Below are 27,929 nucleotides of genomic sequence, written 5' to 3'. Positions count from 1 at the left end.
TCCTAAACATCCATAAAGGGTCCTTAAACGTCAGCACACAAGAAAATGGTTTCAAGTTACAATCTAGATGGTACCGCATACCGGCTCTACTAAACAGAATCTATCCCTCTATCCCAAGTGATTGCTGGAGATGCCACAAACAAAAGGGAACCCTTTTACATATGTGGTTGGACTGTTCCCCACTACAAAACTTTTGGAAAGAAGTATGTCGAATCACATCTCAAGTAACTTCCTATGACCTTGACCTCACCCCAGGCCAATTCCTCCTCCATCACTCCTCTCAAAAACACAGCACATTCCATAAATTCACTGACAATGCATATGATCAATGCTGCAAAACAATGTATCCCTACGCATTGGGGTACCACCCAAGTACCCACAATCAGAGAGTGGTTCCACAAAATAAACAAAACAGCAGAGATGGAGGAGTTAATCCACATTTCACAAGACATACCCTCTAAATTTGGCAGAAAATGTGCATGCTGGACACACTACCGGACCACACCTGCGTACTCCAGAGTTCTCAGAACTTCACCATAAGGTAACGGGGACAATGAAGAGAAACTTCATATGCCTCCCCACATAGGAATAAGATGCCAGTAACAATAGGAGAGGAGATTGAATTGAGAAGGATGACAAGGGACTTTTTTTCCTCTATCTTTTTTCTTCTCTTCCCCTACACCCACCTCTTCCTTCCACCCCTGTTCCCACCTCACTTCTGCCCCTTAACCTTCTTCCTACCCTCTCAACCCCCCCTACCCCCACACTCCCCCCAAAAGAAAATGAAAAATTAAAATAAGAAATTATCACAGTGACCCCTCATTTTTAGATACTTCCCCCAGCAGAACAACGACCTCAGTTACACACAGGTTCTCTTCACGACAGCATTTTACAGCCCGCATCCCTCTACAGAACCAGATTAGGCTCACTATTGAATAGGAGACTTAACGCCGTAAACCTCCTATGCGCGTTAGTCTCACACTGACCACATATAACTTAAGCCCTTCCAACTACCTGTATTAGTCTCCCTCTACGGGTGGACACCCATAGAACCAGAGTAATGCCTTGTACACACGGTCGGAAATTCCAACAGAAAAGGTCCGATCGTGTGTGGGCTCTATCGGACTTTTTCCGTCGGAAATTTCGCTGGAAAAATTTGAGAGCAGGATCTCAAATTTTCCGACAACAAAATCCGATTGGACTTTTTTTCCGATCGTTTGTCGAGAATTCCGATCGGACAAAGTACCGCGCATGCTCAGATCAAATTACGAGACCAAAGCTATTGGCTAGTAGCCTCAACATAGTCCCGTCGTAACAAACGAATGTCATCACGTTCCAAGCGATCGGATTTTCCAACAACTTTGTCGGACCGTGTGTATGCAACACCAGTTTAGGACAAAATCCTTCGGATTTTTTGGTCGGAATGTTCGACCGTGTGTACGGGGGCTAAGACTGCAACTATACTTAGAGGTTAGCAGGGTTGGAGAATCTGAGAGACCTGTTAATAGCTAGCCATAATCTATGTAGAATTGTTCTTACTTATCTACCTTAGGGCGGCACAGTGGTGAAGTGGTTAGCACACTCACCTAGCAGTAAAAAGGTCGCTGGTTTGAATCCCAACCATGACACTACGTGTCTGGAGTTTGCATGTTCTCCCTGTGCCTGCGTGGGTTTCCTCCAGGTACTCTGGTTTCCTCCCACACTCCAAAGACATGCAGGTAGGTTAATTGGCTTCTGTCCCAAATTGGCCCTAGTACATGAATATGGACCTTGGATTGTGGGGTCCTTGAGGGTAGGGACAATTGTAGACACTCACTATGGATGGACTGGTGTCTTGTAATGTAGTCTTTGTTGTTCTGAAACTTGCATGTATAAGTATGTCATCCAAGATAGCTGTACAAGTTATTTTCGCAAATAAAAATGTCTTTAAAAAAAAACATATATATTGTTTTGGGGTTCTATGTAATTTTCTAGAAAATAAATGATGATTTTTACATGTAGGAGAGAAATGTCAGAATTGGCCTGGGTGCTCCAGAATGCCTGAAGGTGCTCCCTGCGTTTTGAGTCTCTGTATGTGGCCATGCTGTGTAAAAGTCTCACACATGTGATATCGCCATACTCGAGAATAATAGCAGAATGTGTTTTGGGGGTGTAATTTGTGGTATGCATATGCTGTGTGTGAGAAATAACCTGCTAATATGACAATTTTGTGAAAAAAAAAAGAAAAAAATCTTGATTTTGCAAAGAATTGTGGGAAAAAATTACAACTTCAAAAAACTCACTATCCATCTTTCTAAATACCTTGGAATGTCTTCTTTCCAAAAAGGGGTCATTTGGGGGGTATTTGTACTTTTATGGCATGTTAGGGTCTCAAGAAATTAGATAGGCCATCAGTACTTCAGGTGTGAACAATTTTCAGATATTGGCACCATAGCTTGTGGACTCTATAACTTTCCAAAAGACCAAATAAAATACACCAATTTGTACTTATGTTTACCAAAGATATGTAGCAGTATACATTTTGGCAAAAATTTATGAAGAAAAATTACTAATTTGCTAAATTTTATAACAAAAACAAAGAAACATTCATTTTTTTACAGAATTTTCAGTCTTTTTTTCTTTTACAGCATACAAAAAACAAAAAACACAATGGTGATTAAATACCACCAAAAGAAATCTCTATGTGTGTGAAAAAAAGGACAAACATTTCATAAGGGTACAGTGTTGTATGGCGTAATTGTCATTCAAAATGTAAGAGCGCCGAAAGCTTAAAATTGGTCTGGTTAGGAAGGGCGTTTAAGTGCCCAGTGGTCAAGTGGTTACGGGACACAAAATCATAAGTAAAAAAGAGACAGTTGTGTTATACCACTGCCTTTATGAGGCATTGGACACTAGCAAACCAAAAAAAGCCATTTGCAAACCAGGTACTACCCCTCCCACTCCTAGCATTATTCCTATGAGAATGGATGTATTTGTTTTTATTAGAAAAGTTTAATAATTTTTACTTTTTAATGTTTTGGCATTTGTTTTACTTCTTATCCTTAATTAAAACTATTCTGTATGGAGACTATACCACTCCTGACAAACTGTTTTTCCTCCCAAATGCTTTGCTGAGTAAAATCATTTTAAGGAGGCATTTATTAAGGTATAACTAAAGGCAAAACTTTTTTTCATTTTAGGCTTAGGCTTATACAGTAATATACAGTAATTCCTGTCAATTATGTTTTTTGCCATCTGTGGGCAGTGGGCCATAGGGGAGATTTCCCTTCTTTATCTGTCCCAAATCAAGGGCACAGACAACAATAAAACCTGACAGGTGTTCTAATCCCTTTTCACACTATTGAAAGATAAAAAAAAAGTTTTGCCTTTAGTTATACTTTAATAAGTGGGCCATTCCCATTGCGGATCTAGCCATTTCTTGTCATCTTAAAACACTGACTATTCCTATTGAGAATGTTCCATTGATAGAGGATCAGGTTTACAAATGACTGGAAGCCAATTCAAAGATGTTGCTCTCTGTGGCAGGCCTTGCTATGCATCCTGTTGTAGCGGTCATGTCAATTACTTAGGCTCTAGGAATATGGACTAAGCATATGTCCAACAAACTATAAACTATCCTTTTTGACCATTCAGTTATGGAACGTTTTGAGTTTTACACTATAGTTTTGATGGGTTATATAGATTAATATAGGAACTACTTGGCTTAAAGAGGTTGTAAACCCTTACAAATACCCAGTGAAGTGACTGACCTCAGGTGATACACAGTGATTAAATAAATCCTCCTGCATACGTTGTATCTGTTTATCTGCTGCCCTCCCTTAGCTACAACAGTTCAAAGTGCTGAATTTAAAAGCTTGTCTGGGAGTTCAGAAAAAAAAGGGGGCGAAGAGCAAAAATTACACACTGCAGAGCTCAGTATGGAGAGTTCTGAGAGCTGGTTACAGGGAAGGGACACACCCCACTTCACACAGCTCACAGGGACAGAGATGAGGCTGTCAATCTGCTGGAGGTCCCTCCAAATCTCAATTTTTCTCTTGATGTAAGAAAAGCTTGTCAGAAGTGATTAGACTCAGTGCTCCTTAATTGAGACAAGTACACACTATAGAGGGATATGCTATGTTCATGTTTCATGTCTGAAGTTTACAGACATGTGTTTCGCAGCCAAGAAAGTGCATCTGTTGAAAACAAGCCTTAAAGCACAACAAGAACACAAGCTTACAAATCCCACTTTTGCAGTGGTGCCTCTCCCACACTGCATGGGTTAATTGTTGATTATGTCTAATGCCGCGTACACACGATCAGAATTCTCGTCGGAAAAAGCTATGATGGTTTTCCCGATGGAATTCCAATGGAATTCCACTCAAGCTGTCTTGCCTACACACAGTCACACCAAATAGAACGCGGTGATGTACAACACGTACAACAGGACTAGAAAAAGGAAGTTCAATAGCCAGTAGCCAATAGCTTCCATCCCGAAGTTGAATCTGAGCATGTGTGATTTTTGGCGTGTCGGAATTGCATACACACGATCGGAGGTTTTTCCGTCTGGAAAATTGAGAACGTTATACATTTTTGGCTGGCAGAAATCCCGACTGCTAAATTCCGATGGAGCATACACACGGTCGCATTTTCCGATGAAAAGCTCTCATCTGTCTTTTTCTGGCCAGAATTCCGATCGTGTGTATGCAGCATTAGGGATTACAGAAGAGGCTGTTTCCTGATGCCTCCTCTGACTGACACCCACGCTCTCCTCCTCCACACGAAGCTCTGGACTGTTTGCAGAGGCTCAGCATCATCACATACATTACAGGAGAATGAACCCTGTATTGCACATTTGGAGGCTTTAATGCAATAAGGGCCAGACACGGTGGTTTACAACCACTTTAAATGTTAACTTTCAGAACAATAATGCTGAAAACACTTGCTGTGTATACCATATGATAGAATGTCTTTTTGGTGCTTCCCTGGACAACAATATTAAAGATCTTACTAGCAGAAAAAGTACAATTTTGTCTTAGAAAAAGAAACCTAAGCCTCAAACTGGCAAACTCCTTCTGCCTCTGAACCCAAGAAAAATGTATTCCATTTCCCCCAGGCCTCTAAGTCCAGCCTGCCAGGTTCCTATGATAGTGAGCCCTTCCAGATGGCCAACTCAGGGTTTCCTGAGTTGGCCGTCTGGAAGGGCTCACTATCATAGGAACCTGGCAGGCTGGACTTAGAGGCCTGGGGAAATTAAAGCTTCTTCACCAGGGCCATGGACTTGCAGCAGACTGGAATAAGGTTGCGGCTCCCAGATAAAGATGCCATGACCACTCGCGTGTGCCAAGTACAGATGGCAAGAGACAGCAGAGGATCTGGGACACAAACCGGCGTCAGGGCACACAGGAGGCAGGCAGGCAAAAACAGTAGATTAAGTCATGCTTGGTACACAGGAAGTCAGACACAGAATACAATTAATACATTGGAAAGCAGGAGCACAGGGAAACAAGGAAGCTGCTCAGGCAGCATGAGCTGCATTGAGCATGTCTATATACAGAGACACAGACTGGGAGGCAGACCGGGAAGTGATAGCAGGGAAAGGGATATAAATCCACAGTAGAGCAGACAACGCCCATAGGTGAACACAGAAGCCAGCAGCACATGTGAGTAGAATCATAGGTCCAGCGGAATCACTGCAGCAAGGAGGTAAGAATTTCAAAAGTAGGAAATTCCAGGATAAACCCGTGACACAACCCTAAGTCTATACCCAGTTCAGTTGCAGGTCCTGGACTCCAAAATCATCCAAACCAGCAAATAGGTCTCCTTTGCAATAAGGGAACACACCTAATTTCAATAGTGTGGGAACGTATGTTGGTCTTTTCAGACACCTGGCCCAAAGCATCTCAAGTACATGGGTAAAATGCTTGGTTTGCATGGGCTACAAGCTAAAGTTTTAATCTCTGCCTCATTTTATGCCCTCCAACTTTCCTGTGTCTCTTCATGAGCTAGCAGACCACAATAAGGCAAGGAGTCATTGTCGTGTTACCAAAAATGGAAAGGTTTCAAGGTTTCTATTTTGTTCACCATTTCCAAAGCCTAATGGGGCATTCATCCTATCTTATATGTGAAGGCACAAGTTGAAAAAATGTTAATGGAAATCACCAGGTCTGTCATAGCCTTCCTTTATTAGAGAGAATTTCTAGCCCCTGTGGCCATCTAAACATTAATGATGCCCAACAACTGCACCCAGTTTTTCAGCACATCAATGCTGCCTGTGATTTGCTCTTCTGCTTAGTCTTTCATCTGGGCTCCAACTAGTAAATTACTAGATCCAGTGCTAACCCTCCTGCATTCCCAGGGTTATCGTTTAGTGGGATACCTAGATGACCTCTTGTTGAGGAGCAGAGGAGCAGAGGAGCACAGTGAGCAGAGACTCTGTCAGACAATTTCCTACAGACTGTCCAAACTCTACAAAGGTTTAGTTGGATCCTGAACTTACGGAAGTCAGAGCTAGAGCAGCTTGATCACTTGGAATAACTGGTTCTTGTTCTGGATATTGCTTGATCAAGAGTTTTTCTTCTGCAAGACAAATTTAGGATTCTCCACTCCCAGATTCAAACTGCACTGCCCAGGAGTTGTCTTTTGCAGGAGAGTCTGAGCTTGAGAGTAGCCTCTGTTGCAACTCAAAATTTTGGCTTCATGGGACAAGAAGACACAATCTCTTGATAAACCAGTGTACCTACACCCAAGACCTGATTATGCCTGACATTATTTCTCAGTCATCCTGCTCTGAAGTTGTGGAAATTGTTCCTTTGCTTTATCCTGAAAGAGTTGCATATGGGACAGGCTGGGGAGGAGCCCTAGACAGCCTGACAGGGCAGGGGACTTGGACAGACTTGTCTTTCTGCCAATTTCTTGAGCTCCAAGCAATCTCATTGTCTATTCAGCACTGAACTGCATTGAAGCAAGGCCATCTTATCAGATTCAGGGCCACAGCAATGTATTATATCAATTATCAGGAAGGAACCAGAAGTCTTGTCATGGAAACAGAAGCAAAAAAGATTTTTATATTGGACAGAGCTTTAGGTTCAAGCCTTGTCCTCTGTTCACATTCCAGATGTGGAAATTGGCAGGCTTGAAAGGCTGAGAAAGGTTTGAAAGACTGAGCGTTTCACTTGCCCATGTCGCCTGCCACCAGATGTGGATTGTCACTTGCCACGTCATCTGCCTTCAGATGCGGATTGTCATTTGCCACGTCACCTGTCTTCAGATGTGGATTGTCACTTGCCGCGTCACCTGCCAACATATGCGGATTGTCTCTTGCCTGCCACAATTTGTGAATTATCACTTGCCACATCACCTGCCACAAGATGCAGATTGTCACTTGCCACACTGTCAGGTCACCTTGAGGCGAGGTGACAGGTGCACACCGTAGGGATCAGGAGTGCACCGCAAGGTTGTGGACCCTACGGCTGACTGCTGCAGACGGGGGACAGATCCCACTGGGGTTAGAGCGTAAGATTCCCTGGGGCGCGGAGTCTAAGAGCCAGCAGGTGTTCACCAGCGCCTCTAGTGGTGAGGATGGACTTGGCTACAACTGGCTCTAGGTCGCGACCCCCAGGGTCCCTCAGCTCACACCCACAGTAGGCAACAGGAGGATAGGGATAGTGAGGGACAAAGCCAAGGTCGGGGCCACAAGCAGAGAAGAATAGTCAGGTACACGCCAAAAGGTCAGGATCACAGGCAAACAGGGATAGTCAAGACACGTCAAAGTCAGTAACGGAAAACAGAAGCAGAGCACACGACAGGAAACAGGAAGCTAACACACAAAGGAATACACAATGGTTGATCAGCACTGATGGCCTGCAGTGCACAGGTTAATATAGGGCTCCCTGATAGGGCCTGGGGTGGAGCCATGCTTAGAGGAGAGGTTATATAAACCACCAGGTGGAAGTGGCTGACCTTAGTCTGAAGACATGAGGGAAGGTAAGCAAACACAGGAAGATCACTGCATAACCATGACACACACGTTGCAAATTGTCACTTGCCATGTCAATTGCCACACGTTGCGGATTGTCACTTGCCCCGTCACCTGCCACGCATTGCGGATTGTCACTTGCCAGGCCACCTGCCATGCTGCCTGCCACAAGTTGCGAATTATCACTTGCCTGTTACAGTTGTCACTTGCTGTGTCACTTGCCTGCTAAGGTCGGGATTGTCAGTCGCTGTGTCCCAGAGTGAAGTCAGGCAGCAGAGAGATGATGCAATCTCTCTGCTGCCCGGGGCTGCACAGTGAGGGTGGAACTGCAGTGATTCAGGGCGGGCGGTGAGAGATGATGTAATCTCTATGCACCCCCACCCGCGGGCCCGCTGATTGGCCAACGAGCCCGCTCACCTGGCAACTGTCTTACTCAACCTCCAAGCTGCATGCCCGCTCACTCACCTACCAAGCCGCCTGCCCGCTCACTCACCCGCCGACTTGCTCGCACACTCACTCACCCGCCGACCCAACACTAATTTCTTAGGGGGGCAATTTCCCCGTTGCCCCCCTGCATCCGCCCCTGACAGGGCAGTGGGTTAGTTTGAGTTTACTTACAATTGCCCACTACATGCAAGAAGTATGTAAAAACTCAAGGCAATGTTAAGATGCCAAAAGTAAAAACATGAAAAGCCCCTGTACTGCTTCAATAACCAAAGAAGAATACCCTTTTAAGGCAAATCTCTTATCCAGTCCTCAGTCCTGGCAGAAAGGACAGCTCCTATTTATGCCTTTCACCTGTGCATTTAACAGTGTTCCTGGAGGTAACCTTTAAAGCATACAGCTGGTGGATCTAAAACTGAGCAACCCATAGTCCTTTAAATGTATGAATGTATAAATACTCATGCCATTCCACCTGGAACAATGGCAGAGGTGCCAGATTCAACAAAAAACTGAGAAAATTTGTATTCAGAAAACATATTGTGCATGTGTCCTGCAACATGTGCATGCTTTTCTATAAAAATACACTTGTGGAATAAAGAGTTAATAATTTAAACATTTTACTTGTACTTCCATAGGTGTGACCTTTTCATATTATCCTAGTCAGAAAAGCACAATGTTTGGAATGTAACATAAGGAAAATGAAAGTTTGTTTTTTCTTTTCCAAAACCCAGCAAAGTATAATTTGTCTAGCACTTGAAATAGATTGAACTGTTTTTTTTCTCTGTCAGTATTTAATGTACTGTTGAAATACTGTCAAGTTTTATTGCAAAAAATGTACAGAGGAGCAAATGTATAGCATAAAAAAGAATGCTTTTGAAACAGATGGCAATTCTTTGGGGACTACACAATCATTATAGAGACTGGTTCGGTTTGCATTATGCCAAGCAAGAAAAAAAAATCTATCACAGTTCAATAAGATTTGCTACATTTCTCATTATTTATAAAACTAGGAATAATGCAAGAAATGCAGCATGCTATGTAATTTCTATTGAATATGATTATTAAAGTCAAGACTAGAAGCTGGCCCTCAAGTAAGATAAACAGAAATTTTGACTAAACACGTTCATATATGTCACAGCCATTATGTATACTGTTTAAATTTGCTAGGATGTTAGGAGCACTCAAAGTAATACATAACACAGAAATAATTGATGGACATCCCAGCTTAAAGGAAAACTCCAGTTTTGTTAAGTTGATATTGCATTATATAGCAAGAGAAAAACTCACCCAACCTCTACCGCTATATAGTATAGTTGGTGTGTAGAGTAGTATAGAGTAGTCGGCGCTCTGGCTGATTACGCTCACAATCCGTAGAACGTACAGTCTGACAGCTTCTCCATAGAAAATATTTTTTACAGCAATAACATCATCCAAAAAACTGGTGCTTTTTGGCCTTCAAGCCTTCATCAAAAGCATAAAGATATAACATTAAAAACAAGTATATATAAGGGAAGCAGCCCTTGTGAGATATGAAGAGCAAAATTCACTTAATTAAAAAATCAACCCATTAACCACTTGTCGACCAGCTGACGCAGTTTTATGATGTTATGTTATGACGTTATGTAACGTCGCTTTTTCCTGTGGCAAAGGCTAGAGGCACGCGCCCCCTGCTCGCCCCATAGCCGATGTGAGTGTCGGCGGTTGTGATCACCGCCGGGCTCCTGCGATCGCTGCTGACACACCAAGAACCGGGATCTGTGTGTGTAAACACCTGATGTTCAAGTCAAACCTACATTTGACTCGAACATTTGGCTCATCCCTACTGCCCTGAGGGACATATATCAATGCAATTTTTTTTTTTAAATATTGTTTTATGGTAGCAGTGATTTTAATGATGCTTAAAGTGCAAAAATATAAATGAAAATGAAATGAAAATTCCTTTAAATATAGTGCATGGAGGGTCCCCTTAGGCGGCCTGTAAAGTGGCGCATCTGTAGCATGTGTAGAACATGCTAAAGCAATACCATTGCGGCAATAAAAAATGTTAAAAAAAACGACATGGGGCCCCCTCCCAATCCATACCAGGCCCTCTGGGTCTAGTATAGATTTTAAGGAGAACCCCAGACCAAAATGTAAAAAAAAAAAAAAACAGCATGGGATCCCCACAAAATCCATACCAGACCCTTATCTGAGCACGTAGCCTGGCAGACCAGGAAAGGGGGGGTGGTGAGTGAGCACAACTCCCCTTAGCCATACCAGGCCACATGCCCTCAACATGGGGTCGTGGATGCTTTACGGAAGGGGGGTGCTCTGTCCCTCCTACCCCAAAGCAGCTTATCCCATGTTGATGAGGACTAGGGTCTCTTCCCTACAGCCCTGGGCTGTGGTTGTGGAGGGTCTGCAGGCAGAGGACACATCATAATCTGGAAGCCTCTTTTAAGAAGGGGACCCCAAATCCCTCCCCCCATGTGAATGCATATGGGGTACCCTACCCATTCACCTAAAAAGTGCCAAAAAGTAATAAAAGAGAGTTTTTGACAATTCCTTTATTACAAAAATGTAAAAAACAGTGACCCCTGATGTAGTGCCATTGCCACTGCTGACCCAAAAAAGAAAAACGCTCTACTGTCAACTAAGGCAAACCACCAAATGCCTGGCTTTCCATTTGACAATTCTCATATAGGTAAGGGCGGAGCCACCTTGTGAAGTCACCAACCCAGCATGCATGTTTTCAGACACCATTTAAAAAGGCATGTGAAAAAATGTATTGCAGCCAGCAATAATTAGGGGTTATGCCCTGTAAAAAAATACACATACAGCCTGTTATTACTGTAGTTTATGTGGGCAGGGACAGGCTGTTCGGAGACTGCAGAACATCAGCAGCATGATGATTTCCTGTCCTATGATGTAACAAAGGAAGAAAAAAGTAAAATCTCTTCTCTCCCGACCCCAACTTTTCTTAGATACAGAGCATTTCGCTACCTATTTGACCTTCAGTAAGATTTACATCTACTTTAACAGACCTGCCGGTGCCTACAGGGCAACACTAAACTCTATGCAGCTTGTCTGCCATTCCCTCTTTGCTTTCCCTATCACAAATAAAGCACATTGACATTATGGCTGTTATAAGCTCACCATTTTATATTGAGGTTGCTGGCTTATCAAAAGGCATCTTATTGGCGCTTCTAAGTCAGTTGACAAGGCGATGCATTATTGTAGAAAATAATTTGGCCTGGTGAATTCCACCATTAATTCACTGGGACCGCGTACCTCGAACACATAGATTTTGTCTTGAACCTATGGTAGTGGTGTATACTCGTCTCGTCTCTTACGGGTACCCTAGCACTCTGTTTATATCATAGGAGTGCAAAGAGAGGAGTATATCTGTTGCTCTCAGGCCCAATGAATCCTGGACTACAATGCAGCTCCAATATCTGATTGACCGCAAATCCTGGACAACTAGAATATACAGTATGAGCAGAAATAAAAATCATTTGGCATGTAAAATATTTCATGTATTAAACTATGCATTTAGCTGTTTGTATTAAGTTCAAGTTTAAAGGGTTTTATATTTCTTTACCCTTGTTTTACTTTACACTTTAAAAAAGTATCAGGCATTGTTGGCTTTGTTTTTTTCCTAATATATGGATAATTTTGTTTTTCAGGATCTACTTAAGAGGTGTCATTCAGCAGAAGCCACCTATCTCTTCCAGCAGGATAAATTCTATGATGTTCGATATGACACCGGAGACAAATCCATTCAATGCAGTAGGCGTGCAGATGCTTTCAAGTTCTGGTTGATGTGGAAAGCTTTGGGGACCATAGGACTTGAAGAGCGAGTAAACCGTGCCCTAGCATTATCAAGGTAGGGCAATAGCATTGTTGTAAAACATACACTTAATTTTGCATTTTTTCAAAATTACATGTTTATTCTGATCCACCCTATATCACCAACATGTGGTCACCAGTTTTTCTTGAGGATTGGTTTGTAAAAGGGCTATTTCACCCAAAACCTACATTTCATTTTGGCATATTCTGGCTTATTGAATAAACAACCAGATTTTTACAGCCAGAAAGCAAATATAGAGTATGTTCAAATACATGAACTATTTGTATTTTATATCTTGGGAATTCTGTAGCATGCGTACACCTCCAGCTCCTATCTTGTCAGCTAAAGTGCTCTTCACACAGACAGACCCAATCAAACCACCCATTGCCCTCTATGGAGTGGTGGATGTAAACTGACATGTGTATTTTGTGTCTATATTGTGTATAGGCTGAAATTTTGGTTCTTCAAAACTTTATATATTGTTTGGATATTTGTGTTGATTAGTCTTTGGTTTATGGTATGTTTTCTTATTGTTTTAAAATCAATATTATTGAAAATACTAAGAAATATATGTTCAAATCTATCAGCTATTTATGCTTTCATTTTTGAGAGTTGGTGCGTAAATTGTGGCAGACTTGTAGGGACCCAGTGCATTACTTTGCCCAGGGGCCCATGTTGCTATTAAGATGGCCCTGAGAATACAAAGACCCAATTGAAGCAGGTCAAATGCAGGTCACAAGGAGATCAACTGCAAATCAAATGTGCCTGTCAATGAATTCTGAATGATCTTAGCAGTACCTAAAACTGATGTCTAGTGTGGTCCGCATGAAGCAGATATCTCTATCGCTGTTTGTGGAATACACATAATTAGGTGGCTGAATTGTTTTAAATTTAAATGCAGGTCAACATGGGTAAATAAACTATTACCCAGCATTTTGTTTTGTGCAGTCTAGTCATTAATGTTCTATGTATCATCTAAGAAGTAACAGACTTTTGGTATTAGTAATCCATGTGTTACAAGCAGTGTATTGTACTTTAATAACACATCTCAAAAGCAGACTTGAAGCATACCTAGACAATGAAATAATGGTATTGATTTGAAAGAGAGATTTCCCACTGCTTTTAATACAGAATTGCAGCAATGCGTTTTGTTAGAAGTTTAAGACTGTATTCTTTTAATTGCTATCAAATCTCGTTGTTACTTTTAATAACTTATATTAGAATAATGAGCTTGAAGTTAAAATGGCAGCATGGCATCTGGATATTTCACATAGTATTATTTTAGTTAACCTAGATTAACCTTCTGCATAATAGTACTGGGAAACAAATCTTGAATATATAGTAAGTGGACAAGAAAACACCAAGCTGATTGGTGTTGGCCTTCCAGAGGATATTCATAGCCATGTTAGTTTGTATAAAAAGTGTGAAGGGAGTCACATTTGGCGGTAGGCCCGTGGAACCCAGAATACCTTGGAGAGGTTGGGAAACCCTTGTTCCAGCTCCCATGCACCTCCTATGTCTAAGTGACCCTGTGTCTATTAGGGGCACAGGGTGACTGAGAAAATGGACAACTATTTAATGGACACTGAGAATGTGGTTCAGATTACTTAAAAACAGTAATATTTATCAGCAATATCCATCCAGAAATGTATGATACATTAATTTCACTGTATCAGAATGATGGAACATTGTAAGAGTTTTGTAGACTGTTGTCATGCCGCCTGCAATCCATGGTCTACAATGTAGGATACAGACCGTCTGCTAATTCTTCAACTTCTGCTATTATGTGAAGGCGTCCTGTGTTTATATTTATGATAGTGTGTATTGTGTCTTCTGAACTAAAAGACGGCAAGGCTGACCTGAAAGGTCATATCTCTAAGTCACCTAGGCTGGTTAAATGATTAGTTAATTAGCTCATGTTAATTTATGTTTCTGGTTACAATTGTATTGTTAGGATAATATGATTGGGGGGGGGGGGGGGGAACCTTATTCTGAATTGTATATAAGACTGTATTCTTGTTATAATAAACAGTTCCATGTTCAGTTTGTAACTAAGTTAGTCTCGTCTGGCTCTTGGTTACAATATATAGCTGTACTATTTGATATCTGAGGATCCAGATTGGAAGAAGCAGTGTACTGACAGAAATACAGGGGGTGTAGTATGTGGCGCTAACTAAATTAATACTAAAAAATAGTCTTAATAAAATAAATAAAATATTTTTATTATATCGTCATTTTTGATACACTTCATTTTTTATGCACTGGTTATTTAAATAATTTTTTGGAATTTTGGCAGTAATACGTCATGTGATCTTGCACTATTTGCAAGGCTGCATGAATTTTGTAACTGATATATTTTGTATTTCGTCATTGTTGATGCACTTTATTATTTATGTCATATTGATATTTTATGCACTTTATTGCTGTTAGTAGTTTTGCTACTTCTTTACACATTTGTATGCACTGTATGAATTTACATTTACCTAATTTTTTATCTACATATTATTTTATTAAGACTATTTTTTAGTATTAATTTAGTTAGCGCCACATACTACACCCCATGTATTTCTATTTTGAGTGGAGAGAACACTTTTATATGTGAGCAGCTTTCTATAGTTTATACTCAGTTCTCCTAGCGAGGTGTTGCGCAACAGGATTTTCTAATTTTTAGTGTACTGGCAGAAGCATTCAAGTGGAGTGCTACAGGGATCCATTACAAATAGTTTTTACCTGTGGTACTTATTATTATTACTGTTTATGTGTATAGTGCCAATATGTTACCCATTTCTGTACAGTAGAATGACACCAATTTTCTTTTACTTAAAAGGAATCCATTAATCAAATACACACTTAAAGCATATGTTACCCTAAAAAAATTGATCCTGTTCCTTTAAAACATGTTATAAAGCACAGTGCTTGTGCTGTGTGATTTGGCCCCTTTTCACCTTACATACCTGGCTGATCCTGCCTGATTCTGCCCTCTCCTCTGTAAACTGACCACAGTTTATCATGGCTGCTGAGCCCTGACTGATGTCAGCAGAGGATTATCGGGCCCTCCCACTGTAGCTGTCAGATCGAGAGAGGAGAGAGATGGCCAGTCACATGAGCGCTGATCGCCGCTCTGAAATCGGGTATAGAATGACATTTTTTTTATATAACAGACACAGGGGCAACCAACATTATGAAACACAGAGGATTATGTAAAGATATTACACTGGCTCAACGACCACTTTAAGTATATGTAAGGGGTTGCCTCAAACACATTATTCTAGAGGCAGGGGCAGGTACCATCATTCTTAGTAAGAGGATTTTGGAAAGGAATACCTAGGGCTGCCCAAAGCAGGCCACCAGTGTATTAGGAAGAATAGGACTATAGTTTAAAAGAGGGAATGGACATATATCTTGGGTCTATGGACACTGCACACCCCGATAAATATGAAACAAAAAAAAATTCAAGAAAGAACTCCCCATGTTTTTTTTTTAGCAGCAATTTGAGAGATGCAAAACATCTTTACTTAAAAAAATATACATTTTTATTAACACAGAATGATGGAGTAATCGTACATCACAGAGATTATTACACCAACAATTAAACTATTGGCTCTGGTACACACAAAAAGCAAATATTGATGAGAGGTACAACAATCCTGTTACATAATCTATTGCTATACAATTGGAATGTTTTAACATAGCGTTCCCATATTTCTCACTTAAAAATCCATTCGATGTATGGAAATACCCCAATGCATTTCAACCCAGGACAAATAATGGTCTTCTTCAGGGGGTTTTTAGTATTTCTGTTAATACAACAATGGATAATTTTTATTATAATGAACTACCAAAAAATGGATATGGACATAAAACACATATCCAATATTTACCCTTTTCATCAAATAAATGCGTTTAAGACCAGAGGCTTTCTTTCTTTAAGACCAGAGACTTTCTATGCCTCATGGGACTTGTAGTTCTGGAACAGCTGGAGGTCTGCTAATTGCATATCCCTGATCTACAAGGTAAATACAATCTCTTAATCATATAGTCATAGAAAGTATTTATTAGCAAAATAGAGTGAAACAGCGATATAACGATATTATTTTGTATCGCTGTTTCTAGGACTATATGATTATGAGATTGTATTTACCTTGTAGATGATTATGACTGACTCCTCCTGAAGAAGCGGCTGTAGTTGCGAAACATGTAGAGGACTGCGTCACGATCTACATCTCAGTTCCCCACAGTATTTGTGAGGTTCATCCACTCTCTTGGAACCAACTGTATTAATTATGCACAGTTGTAATCAGCTGTCTTCAAATTACTTTGTGTACAAACCAATTTTAACAATGTCTTTTTCTTAATAAATTGTTATTTTATTATAAGCTTGGCCTAATCCTTGGGTCCAGAGATAGTCCTGTTCTTCCTAATACACTGGCCATTTTAAATATATGACAAGTGGTAGAAAACCACAGGACCATCAGTATAGTCAGTAGAATGAATGCTGTCTATGTATAAAGATAAGGCTTTTTAGATGCTTAACTGGGGAAGTGATCTACTGCTTCTGTGGTTCCATAGTGGTCACTTGGACTGCTGTGACATTAGCTCCCTTCCTTCTGCATAGCCAACTTATTGATAGATAATCGGTAAGGTATAAGTGAGTTTCCAGGCCTTAATGTTACAAATGGCATTTTTGTGTTTTGTTTCCCTATTATGCCCACCTATGGACATTTCTGGCTAAGTTCAGCAAATGAACTATAGGGGAAGTGTGTCCATCCATGAAATGTTCAGAGGAGTCAGAAAGCTGAGCACATTTCATCAAACGCAAACCAATGTCTTCTTTCTATTGTTTGTTGATCTACAGATAAAAATAAGCTTTAAATATAAAGCAGACTGTATGCTTTCTCCAGTTGCACATTCTACAAGTATAATTGCATGATACAAGGTACAAGAATGCATCATTATTAAGGCATGTCTAGGCCATCATGATATCTAAAAATTGTATGGTCATATGTCCATGTTTAAGGTTTGCAGTGATGCTACTAGTACACTCAGTAGTGCATATTCTATCTGGTCCCTCCACGTCCATGGAAGTGTGTATGTGATTTGATACATTATTTCCCGTTGAAAGAATTGGTAATTATATAGATACAGAATAATAAACATTTGAGACTAATAACTTGTGTTCAGAGCTGTGGTCTCAAGAATAATATTTAAATTCCGTTGACTATCAAGTTGTTATTGTTGCAGTTAGCATGGGAGAAATAATTAGAAATCCGCCTGAAGATATACACAGAGATCTGAAGGAAGTTAACACCAGAGCTTTTCCCTTAAGCTCAAATTGTTATAACCCCAGATTAGTATTACTTTTTTCATACATTCTCTCAATGGTTCTTATCATCAAACATTATTATTCAGTATTTTGATGAAGGAACTTGCCAGATATTTCAGTACAATCTCTCTTGGATTTTCAGCAAGCATAGACATTAGTACAGGTCATGAGACAGTGGATAGTGGTGTCACTGAACCTCATTCTATGTGACCCACTGAAGCAAATTAAATGAGAGGTTAGTGGATCAATCTGTCAACTACTAGATTGTATTCGCTGAGGACCTATTTACACTTGTGGTGCTTTAGTGCACATATGTTACCATGTGTTTATGGCATTCCTGAACTTGCATTCCTTTAGGGCAGTCCATTTATTATAAATAGGCTGCCAATGCACCATAATGGATGAAAAAGCCAAAAATATTTGACCCCTTTCTAGAGATGCAGTACACCAAAACACGTGGTATATATGTTTTGGTGCTCTACAATGCATTAGGCCTTAATGTACAATGTGTTAGGGTGCCATTCACAATAAATGGCATCACAACACACTGCAAATAGATCAGAAGTACTGCCATGCCTTAAGGCAATGTGTATTATAACCCATGCTGGCACAATGCACAAATGTGCATGGACCCTAATATTCCCAAACCACCAGCCGGTGCACCGTCAGCTATTTTGCAATTCTTGAACTTTTAACATTGCTTTATTGAAATATATATAAAAATGTTTTCTTTTGGCATTCTTGGTATACTGGTGTGTCAGCCAGGCTAGGGAAGAAAATGGGCTACACACCAGTGATGTTACATAGTTACATAGTTAGTAAGGTGGAATAAAGACACCAGTCCATCCAGTTCAACCTGAGTGAGTGTCTACAATTGTCCCTATCCCTGTACATTGCACACTCACATCGGTCCCTATCCTCAAGAAGCCCACAATCCAAGGTCCCCATCGATATACTATGGCCAATTTTGGACAGAAGCCAATCAACCTACCTGCATGTCTTTGGAGTGTGGGGGGAAACCGGAGTACCCAGAGGAAACCCACGCAGGCACAAAGAGAACATGCAAACTCCAGGCAGGTAGTGTTGTGGTTGGGATTCGAATCAGTGACCCTTTTTACTGCAAGGTGAGAGTGTTAACCACTACACACTGTGCCACCCAATCCAGCGAGTTTAAGGCTCCATTCACACTTGTACGACTCCAAAGTTGCGCCAACTTTGGAGTGTAACTTTGGTGTGACTTTGACTCAACTATGCATGGGTGCAACTTGGCTACTACTTTGGCTTTGGCCAGTGATAATGGACAACTGTTGCATTGTATAATATTCAGGTATGACTTTCATGAGACTTTTAATTGTTAACATTGAAGTCTATGACTCTCAAGTTGCATGAAAGTCAGACCAAAGTAGTACATGAACTACTTTGAAGTTGCTGCAAATTTAAGTTGCACGTATATGAATGGTTATCATTGGAAAACTTGGGGAACAGCTTGTCGTGCGACGTTCATGTCCAAAGTTGCATGTCAAGTCACACAAGTGTGAATGGAGCCTAAAGCATTGTTTAACCCAAAAGCAAACAATTATTATATTGCAGCTTACCAATTCTTATATGTGATGGCTGCATTCATTTTCTTTTTTAGGCTTTATTTACTTTATTTTCATCTGGTGATCCAGACAGTAATGCGCGCGTAAACACTATCTGGTGGACTTAGTACGGTGGACCTAGTCCGGCGGAACACCCACCGGACTTTGAAGCTGAGGTCCGCCGGACTTTCCGAATGACGGACCTGCCCACATACGACCGGACTTTTCCGGCAGGCTAAGTCCGGCGGACAACTCGGCGGACTATGGTGGGAGTCCACCAGACTTTTGAAATGAACGGATTTGCCCAAACACGGAGGAAAGTTTGTTCATTTTGAACGCAGCTCCAGGTAGACGGGACTAGCGAAGGAGGTCAATGTCGCCGCATCCATGGGCGAGATTGACACATTGCTGGCCCCGTCACCTGGTATGGACTTAAAGGGGAAGCCCTACGCTGAAAAAATGGCATGGGGTCCCCCCCAAAGTCCATATCAGACCCTTATCCGAGCGTGCAGCACGAAGTCGTCGCACAACACGTCCCTGTCATTATGGCCAGAGACAGCGTCGAGTCAACATCTCAAGGAAGAAGAAGAGAAGAAGAAGAGAAGAAAAGAAGAGAAGGCGGCAGCGGCGGCGACAGAAGAACCGAAGAGGGGGACAAGACCCCCGAAGTCGGAAGAAGAGGCGGCGGTGCCAGAAGACCGGGCCACCGCTAGTAAAAGAGCTGTAGAAAGAAAGCAGAGGCCCAACAAGAAGAACCGAAGAGGGGGACAAGACCCCCAAAGTCAGAAGAAGAGGTGGCGGTGACAGAAGACAGGGCCACCGCTAGTAAAAGAGCTATAGGAAGAAAGCAGAGGCCCGGGAAGAACCGAAGAGGGGGACAAGACCCCTGAAGTCGGAAGAAGACCCCCGGGTGGTGACAAAAAAGAAAGCCAGGCTCCTCCGCTAGTAAAAGAGCTAGCAGAAGATAGTGGAGGAGTCCGGTGAGAAGACTCCCCAAGACGGAAGAAGACCCCCGGAGCTGTGCAATAAATTATTTTAAAACCTTGTGTTGTGTTTTATTTACATTTTTTGGACCAGGTGAATGGGTAGGGGTACATTGTACCCCATACTCATTCACATAGGGTGGGGGGCGGTATCTTGGGCCCCCTTATTAAAGGGGGCTCCCGGATTCTGATAAGCCCCCTGCCTGCAGACCTCGACAACCAACGACCAGAGTTGTTAGGAAGAGGCCCTTGTCCTCATCAACATGGGGACAAGGTGCTTTGGGGTGAGGGGGCCGCATGGCCCCCCTTCCCTAAAGCACCCCCCATGTTGAGGGCACACGCCCTTGTACAGCTCAGGATGGGGGGCGCTCGCTTGTCCCCACCCCCTTTCCTGACTGGCCGGGCTGTTTGCTCAGATAAGGGTCTGATATGGACTTTGAGGGGGACCCCCACGCCATTTTTCGGCGTAGGGCTTCCCCTTTAAGTCCATACCAGGTGACGGGGCTGGCGACGTGTCAATCTCGCCGATGGAGGCGGCGACATTGACCTCCTTTGCTAGTCCCATCTACCTGTAGCCACGTTCAAAATGAACAGACTTTTCACCGTGTGCGGGAAAGTCCGTTAATTTCAAAAGTCCGGCGGACTAGCACACAGACGGCCGGATTGTCCTCTGGACTGCCGAGTCTGGCGGACAATTTTGAGTCAAAACTTCTTTCTAAGTCCGCCGGACTTTTGGGGGGAAAAAAGTCAGCCGGAGCCCACACACGGGCGGATTGTCCGGCGGACTCTGGTCCACCGGACCAAGTCCGCCAGATAGTCCGATCGTGTGTACGCGGCATTAGTCTTTTGTTTTTTAAAAGAACAAGCTCTCTTGCAGCTGTATCAGTTTCCATTTTTTTCAATGACTTCTTTTATCTGTATTGCCAGGACCGATAATTCATTATAGCCGTGAGTACTTTTAAATGACTTTTTTCCTTTAGAAATGTCATTTTGTGCAGGGACTGTTCTAAACACGGGAAACATGTGCCAATTTACAGGCATACTATAGACCTTAATAATGTCCTTGTGCATTACATAACATTATATCTTTCTAAATGCTTGTAGGCTCCTCAAAATTTAGTCCCCTCCAAAAACCTCTGTCCCTGTTGAGTTTGTCACAGCCATCATGCACAGCTGCACCAGATTTTGCACTCTCCAGTTCTAGTAAATCAACCCCAGTGTCTCTGATCTCTGCCACACAGTTATATTGTCCCTGACCACGACCACACCAGTTACAGTGTATCTGATTACCACCACACCAGTCATATTGTCCCTAATCCGTGCCTACAGTCCTGGTGCTCCAGGTCCTTCTAAAATTTAATAGGTAGTTCAGAAATGACATGTGTAACTTATGATCCTAGAACACCTGAAGTTGCTCTTTGGATTTTGGGCCCCTCTTTGCGGCTAGGTTGGTAAAAAGTCTCACACATATGGTATCCCCATACTCAGGAGGATTATACGAATGTGCTTGGGGTGTAATTATAAGTATGCCTATGCTGTGTGGGAAAAATAACTTTGTGTGAGAAGAAAAATTGTTTTCATTTTCCAAAAAATAGTGACAAAAAAAATTACAACTTCAATAAACTCACCAGGACTCTTACTAAATACTATGGATTCTCTACTTTCCAAAAAGAGGTAATTTGTGGGGTATTTGTACTGCTCTGACATTTAAGGGCTTCAAGAAATTAGATAGGCAGTCAATACAACAGGACTAATCCTTATGGGTAGAGCTCCAAAGGGATGAAGCTAAGAAGGTTTGTCCCCTACATTGCTATCATTGCTACACCTGACTGACTGAATTAAAAAAAGGCAGGAAGTTAGTAATGATCAAATGGAATACGGATGCTGAAGAAGCTGTTCAGAAGCTTAAGGTGGCATTGTGCCAGCATCAGGTGCTTGTGGCTCCTGATTTTGCGAAAGAGTTTGTGGTGCAGACAGATGCCTCAAGTGAGGGCTTAGGAGCAGTGTTGTCTCAAGAGGTTAATGGGGAATGAGTTGTTTTTTTGAGTAGGAAGCTGATGACAGCAGAGAAAAACTATGCTGTGGTAGAGGGGGAGTGTCTGGCCATCAAGTGGGCTCTGGACTCCCTACAATCTTTTCTCCTATGTAGGAGGTTTCGCCTGGTGTCAGACCATGCCCCATTAATCTGGATGAGACAAAACAAGTACACTAATACCAGGGTGACAAGGTGGTTCCTTTCTCTACAGGAGTCTAATTTCAGGGTAGAGCACAGACCCAGGAAACAACATCAGAATGCTGATGCCCTCTGCTGAGTCCATTGTATGGTGTCGAATGGTGCCTCCAGCACCTCTACGTTGAGGCGGGGATCTGGGACCCGGAATTTTGGAGACTCTGAAGTGATATTTGGGTGGGAAAGAGCCTCCATCCCTGACTACAGGGTTTGCAGCACACATGGGTTTAAGAGTTTCCAGGAAGCAGCTCTTAAAGGCAGGAGTAGTGCTAGAAGGGGGTGGTGAGGAGAAGTTGGTGAATATTTATTTCAGTTACTTATATAGCGCCATCAATTTACGCAGCGCTTTACATATACATTGTACATTCACATCAGTCCCTACACTCAAGGAGCTTACAATCTAAGGTCCCTAACTCACATTCATACATACTAGGGACCGTTTAGACAGGATCCAATTAACCTACCAGCATGTCTTTGGAGTGTGGAAGGAAACTAGAGTACCCAGAGGAAACCCACGCAGGCACAGGGAGAACATGCAAACTCCAGGCAGGTAGAGTCGTGGTTGGGATTTGACCCAGCGACCCTTCTTACTTCTAGGTGAAAGTGCTACCCACTACACCACTGTGTCGTCCAAGATGCCTGTCTTGAAGAGTTGTGAGTCTGCTGGAGGCTGCTAAAAGGATTCAACAAGGACTGTTAAACACTTGGGGCGAAGACCCATCCATGACCTGTATGTGCCTTTTTACTTTAACTTTGTGCTGAAGCTAAGCAGACTTTATTTTGTATTTTTGTGCTTGTATGCTGCTGGAAGCCTTTTTTTTGATTTGCAGGCAGAGACTTATCGTGTCAATATGTGGAGGTGGTCTATTTGGTTGTCAGGAAAAGGCTTTGCTTCCTCCTCTCAGAGCTTCCAGGGCAGTAAGAAGAATAGTTGCTTTCTCATCTGGCCAACCATTTGGAGTTTTGTTACCAGTGGTGCAAGTTAGAGAAATATACATATATTTAGGTTTACCTCCAGTAGGGGGTCTTAGGCCTGGGAAGGAGTGCTGTCAGTGCTGCTATTCCCCTAGAACTGCTGAGAAGGGAGGACAAAGGTTAGGCCTGGGTCAAGTACTGGAGCTGTCTTGCCTGGAATTCAGCTATCAACCTTAATCATACTCATTTAATCATAATTAAGATGTCTGCCAGCTTCTCCCTTCATGTGAAACGAAACTGCAAGAGTTAAAAAAAAGAGCAACGTCAAAAAAGAAGATTGCGCCTGTTCTCGGCACAGTGACACTACACCCAAGAGGAAGGGGGCTGAGAACAAGACCCTATTTTAGCTACAATAGTTTGCTTTTCCCTTTTTTAGACATAACCCAGCTAAAAAGCTTATCCTTTGTCACAATAATGAATATGTATAATTTGTGGTTTGTACACGCTGTCTTTCATCTAATTTTTGATTTAATAGTAAGATATCCGGCTTATTGTATATCAGCCGGAGTTCAGGAAATAAAAAGGAGAAGTATCTGAATACTGAACTACGTGTGTGTCAGCGTCTGACTTCAAGTGTGCACACTTTTATATTAAGGATTAATTTGGCCAGGGAGACAGAAACAAGGTACCGAGCTGTTCTAGTTTGGATCCAAAACAGGGGGTCTTAGGCCTGGAAAGGAGGACTGTCAGTGCTGCTATTCCCCTAGAACTGCTGAGAAGGGAGGGCAAAGGTTAGGCCTGGGTCAAGTACTGGACATGTCTTGCCTGGAATTCAGGAAGCTCTACTCAAACTAGAGTACAAGAGGAAAGGAGCCTCTAAGGCTACTTGCACACAGTACTGATGTTTGAACATCAGTATTCCTAGCCAAAATTGCTTGTATTTATTTTGCCTATTGTAACAAAAGTGAATGTCAAACCCCTGCCCTTCTCACCAACTCGTGACAAAGAACTGCTCAATTTGACACCACGCTGTCACTTGCATAACAATGTCACACTCAGCTGCGTCCTGCACAAGGATTTTCCAGCTTGTGGGACCACAGTCTAGGTGCCAGCTGCCTTCACCACATTCAGTAAATCTTGGATAAATTCCCTTGTAAATCAAGCAGCCTATTTGCCTTTAGTACCTCAACCCCAGAGTTTCTAAAGCCCACCACTATCACTAATCACTAATGTATGCCTTATGCTAGTTGTGGTAAAATGAATAAAGTTTCCTATTCTGAAAAGTTATTAGTGGAGACCTGAGTCTGAGCAGAACTGTGCTCCGGGATGCTATAAAACATGCACTAAGCCTTGGGGCAAAGTGCTATCCCACCCTGTCTTTGAGGATCCCTATATGTCTCTGGGAGTCAGGGGGTGCCACAGTAGTGACATCACAAAGTCTTACTCTAAGTCCAGTGAGACTACTAGTAAGTGGCCTAACTAAGGTCTCACAATGCATGTATACAACTAAAAAAAAACGTATTTTCTTAAAACCTGAGGTCTACCAATCTTCAATAATATCAAAAGCCTTCTTGTCATGTACACGATTCTCTGCAAGCTGTGGGCACCACTTGCTTCTGCTAACTGTAATCTGATTCGACAATAAAAATATGAAATGCTGTAGACTGCAAATCTATTCTGGTGCTAGGAAATCATTTCTATCCACTAGCACACATACTTATATTTCTCATATTAAGAAGGTAATATTAAATGTAGGTAACCAAATATAATTTACAATGTACATTTAATATTTTGACTACAGCTGTCCTTTAGATTGGTAATTAATGTATTCATTCTCGCATAATTTTAAATGTTTATATTTGCATTGCCTTTTTTTTCAGTGGGTAAATGTGTGTTACATCAAACTTCACCTAAGAGAGAAAGATAAAATAAATTGACAAAATAATTCCTACATACATCATCCCTAGCATCCCATATGCCAGACACCAATCCTACGCTGATATAATCTGTTGTACTTCATACCAAAGGCATAGGCAGCATTTCCAATTGCTGGTTGCTGCTTTAAAAAGAACCTCCAGTCTTGGTATGCTTATGCAAGGGTTCTAGTTTGCAATATTCATATAGTATAATTATGTAAGCTATTTCTTCACTGTATACACTGCACATATATTCCATAGACCTTGTACACGCAAAATATACTTTCAATTGTATTTAAAGTTTTGCAGCCTAATTGTGGTAACGCCTACTTAATATATGGTATATGTTGTTCTTAGCATAACTTTATTCAGTTGACCTGTGGAGCACGTACCCCCCTTCATGACCAGGCCATTTTTTGTGATATGGCACTGCGTTACTTTATCTGACAATTGCATGGTCGTGCAACGCTGTAACCAAATAAAATGTATGCCCTTCCACCCCCACAAATAGAGCTTTGTTTTGGAGGTATTTGATCACCTCTGGATTTTTTATTTTTTGCGTTATAAATAAAAAATGCTAACAATTTTGAAAAAAAAACAAAAAACAATATTTTTTTTACTTTTTACTATAAAACATATCCAATAAAAAAACGTAAAAATTGAATTTCTTCATATAAATAAAATCCATCACATCCCTGCTGACAGAACAGAGCTCTGCTTTGTTTACATATGCTGAGCTCTGTTCTGTTTCTCTTTTCGCCGATCAGTGGGTGCTGGCAGACATCCATTGGCCTGCACCCCCTGATCAGCTTGCGCTCTGTCTAATCACAGCACAGCCCCTTACTCTGAAATGCCAGATCACATACTAGGTGCATGAGCCAGCACAGAGCGGCCGCCTTGCCGCAGTAAAAATATGTGTTGCAGTCAGCAAGCAGTTAAAAATTATTCAAAACTTTCTGTTTCACTTTTTACATTTTACTCCTAACGTAAATTTTCCTGTGGAACGCAGAGGGGTTGAGCAGTTATTATAATTACAGTGTCTGTTCTGTGCTAGCAGATCTCCCTATCAGTTCTAAACTAGATTTGAACACTGTCTATCCTAACAAAGGGTTATATCCTGTACACACGGTCGGAAATTCAGACGGAAAAGGTCCGATCGGATTATGTTGTCGGAAAATCCGATCTTGTGTAGGCACTATCAGACTTTTTCCGTTGGAAATTCCGGCAGAAAAAGTTTGAGAGCTGGATCTAAAATTTTCCAACTAAAAAAATCTGATCTGACTATCTCGTTTGTAGAGAATTCCGATGGACAAAGTGCCACACATGCTCAGATTAAATTACGAGACCAAAGCTATTGGCTACCAGCCTCTACGCAGCCCCGTCATAGGCAAAGAATGTCACCTCGTTCCGAACGATCAGATTTTCTGACAACTTTGTCCAACCCTGTGCATGCAACACAAGGTTCTGCCAAAATCTGTCTGAAAAAATCTGATGGATTTTGTGGTCGGAATGTCTGACCGTGTCTACAGGGCATTAGAGATATATAGGCTGGCCTAACTTTGTCTTTGTAAGGACAGAAACACTGTGAGGTTCATTTATGAAACTGGAGATTGCAAAATCTGGTGCAGCTGTGCATGATATCCAATCACTTTCTAAATTCAGCTTGTTCAATTAAAGTGAAGTGTAAGTCCAGCCTAACACTAAAGTCTCTGCATCTACAGATATCTACGATCTAACACCAACCTATGTAGCCCTATAAAGAAGAAATCAGTATACATAACTTTTTTAAAGCTGATACTATCCGATCTCTGGCGGCGGAAGCTCTGCAGAGGAAACAACCAACAATGGCTGTAAAATTATGATTTAAGATAAAGATTAAGATACTGATTTCTTCTTTACAAGTCTAGGTACGAAAGGGGGTGCTGATAGATATTGAGCCTTACTCAGAAAAAATTGATCTAGGAAGCTGTAAATTGCAGGGTGTGCTAGCCAATTTGTCCATATTCAATGGTGCAAAAATCAACTACCTATGATTTTAACTTATCTTTCTCTTTCAGGTCCAAAGTGAACATAGCAGCACCTCTAGAAAAATTCACTGTGGAAAGTATAGGACCATATGGGAAAGGGAAAGGTGCGAAGCAGATCCATGATGAAATGTCACAAACTTTGGGTGACAGTGGCCCTTCATATACTACAGTTAAATGTTGGGTTGTCAATTTTAAAACTGGCCATTTCGGTGTTGAAAGTGAGAAACCCAGTGGAAGGCCTGTTTCTGTGCCTGCAAAAGACAAACATTTTGGGATTCAGGTTTTGGGATCCAAGTTTGTAACATTTCATCATGGATCTGCTTCTCATCTTTCCCTTTCACATATGGTCCTATGCTCTTCCTCTTACTATGCTCTTGAATTTTTCTGGAGGTGCTGCCATGTTCACTTTGGATAAGATAAGAAGATAAGATAAGTTAAAATCATAGGTAGTTGATTTTTGCACCATTGAATATAGACACATTGGTGAGTACACCCAGGCTCACTACTTATCAGCACCCTCTTGTAGATTAGTTTTAGATTGTTGATGTCTGTAGATGCAGGTATTTTAGTGTTACGGTGGACTTTAAGCTTTGACAAAAAATTGGAAGCTGATTGCTTTCTATGCAGAGCTGCACCAGATTTTGCACTCTCCATTATTAGTAAATCAACCCCTGTGAGATTCTTCAGAAATGTTTGTAATCTGCCCTGAAGCCTTCTTGGAAACA

General features: G+C 41.6%; 1 protein-coding gene across 2 annotated transcripts in view; it reads left to right on the top strand.

Moving 5' to 3' along the window:
- The window catches only part of GADL1 (glutamate decarboxylase like 1), a 386,628-nt gene that overhangs the window by 235,202 nt on the left and 123,497 nt on the right, over window positions 1–27,929 (top strand). For both annotated transcript variants that reach the window (XM_077491458.1, XM_077491459.1), the window contains one exon: window positions 12,067–12,266. In XM_077491458.1, the coding sequence (XP_077347584.1) occupies window positions 12,067–12,266 (200 nt within the window). The remainder of the gene's footprint in view (window positions 1–12,066; window positions 12,267–27,929) is intronic.

This window comes from Lithobates pipiens, unplaced genomic scaffold, assembly GCF_037356315.1.
Source record: "Lithobates pipiens isolate NorthernLeopardFrog02 unplaced genomic scaffold, aLitPip1_a1.2 Scaffold_19, whole genome shotgun sequence".
NCBI lineage: Eukaryota > Metazoa > Chordata > Amphibia > Anura > Ranidae > Lithobates > Lithobates pipiens.
The sequence above is the reverse complement of the archived record's forward strand: the minus strand, read 5'-3'. Positions and strand labels throughout refer to the sequence as shown.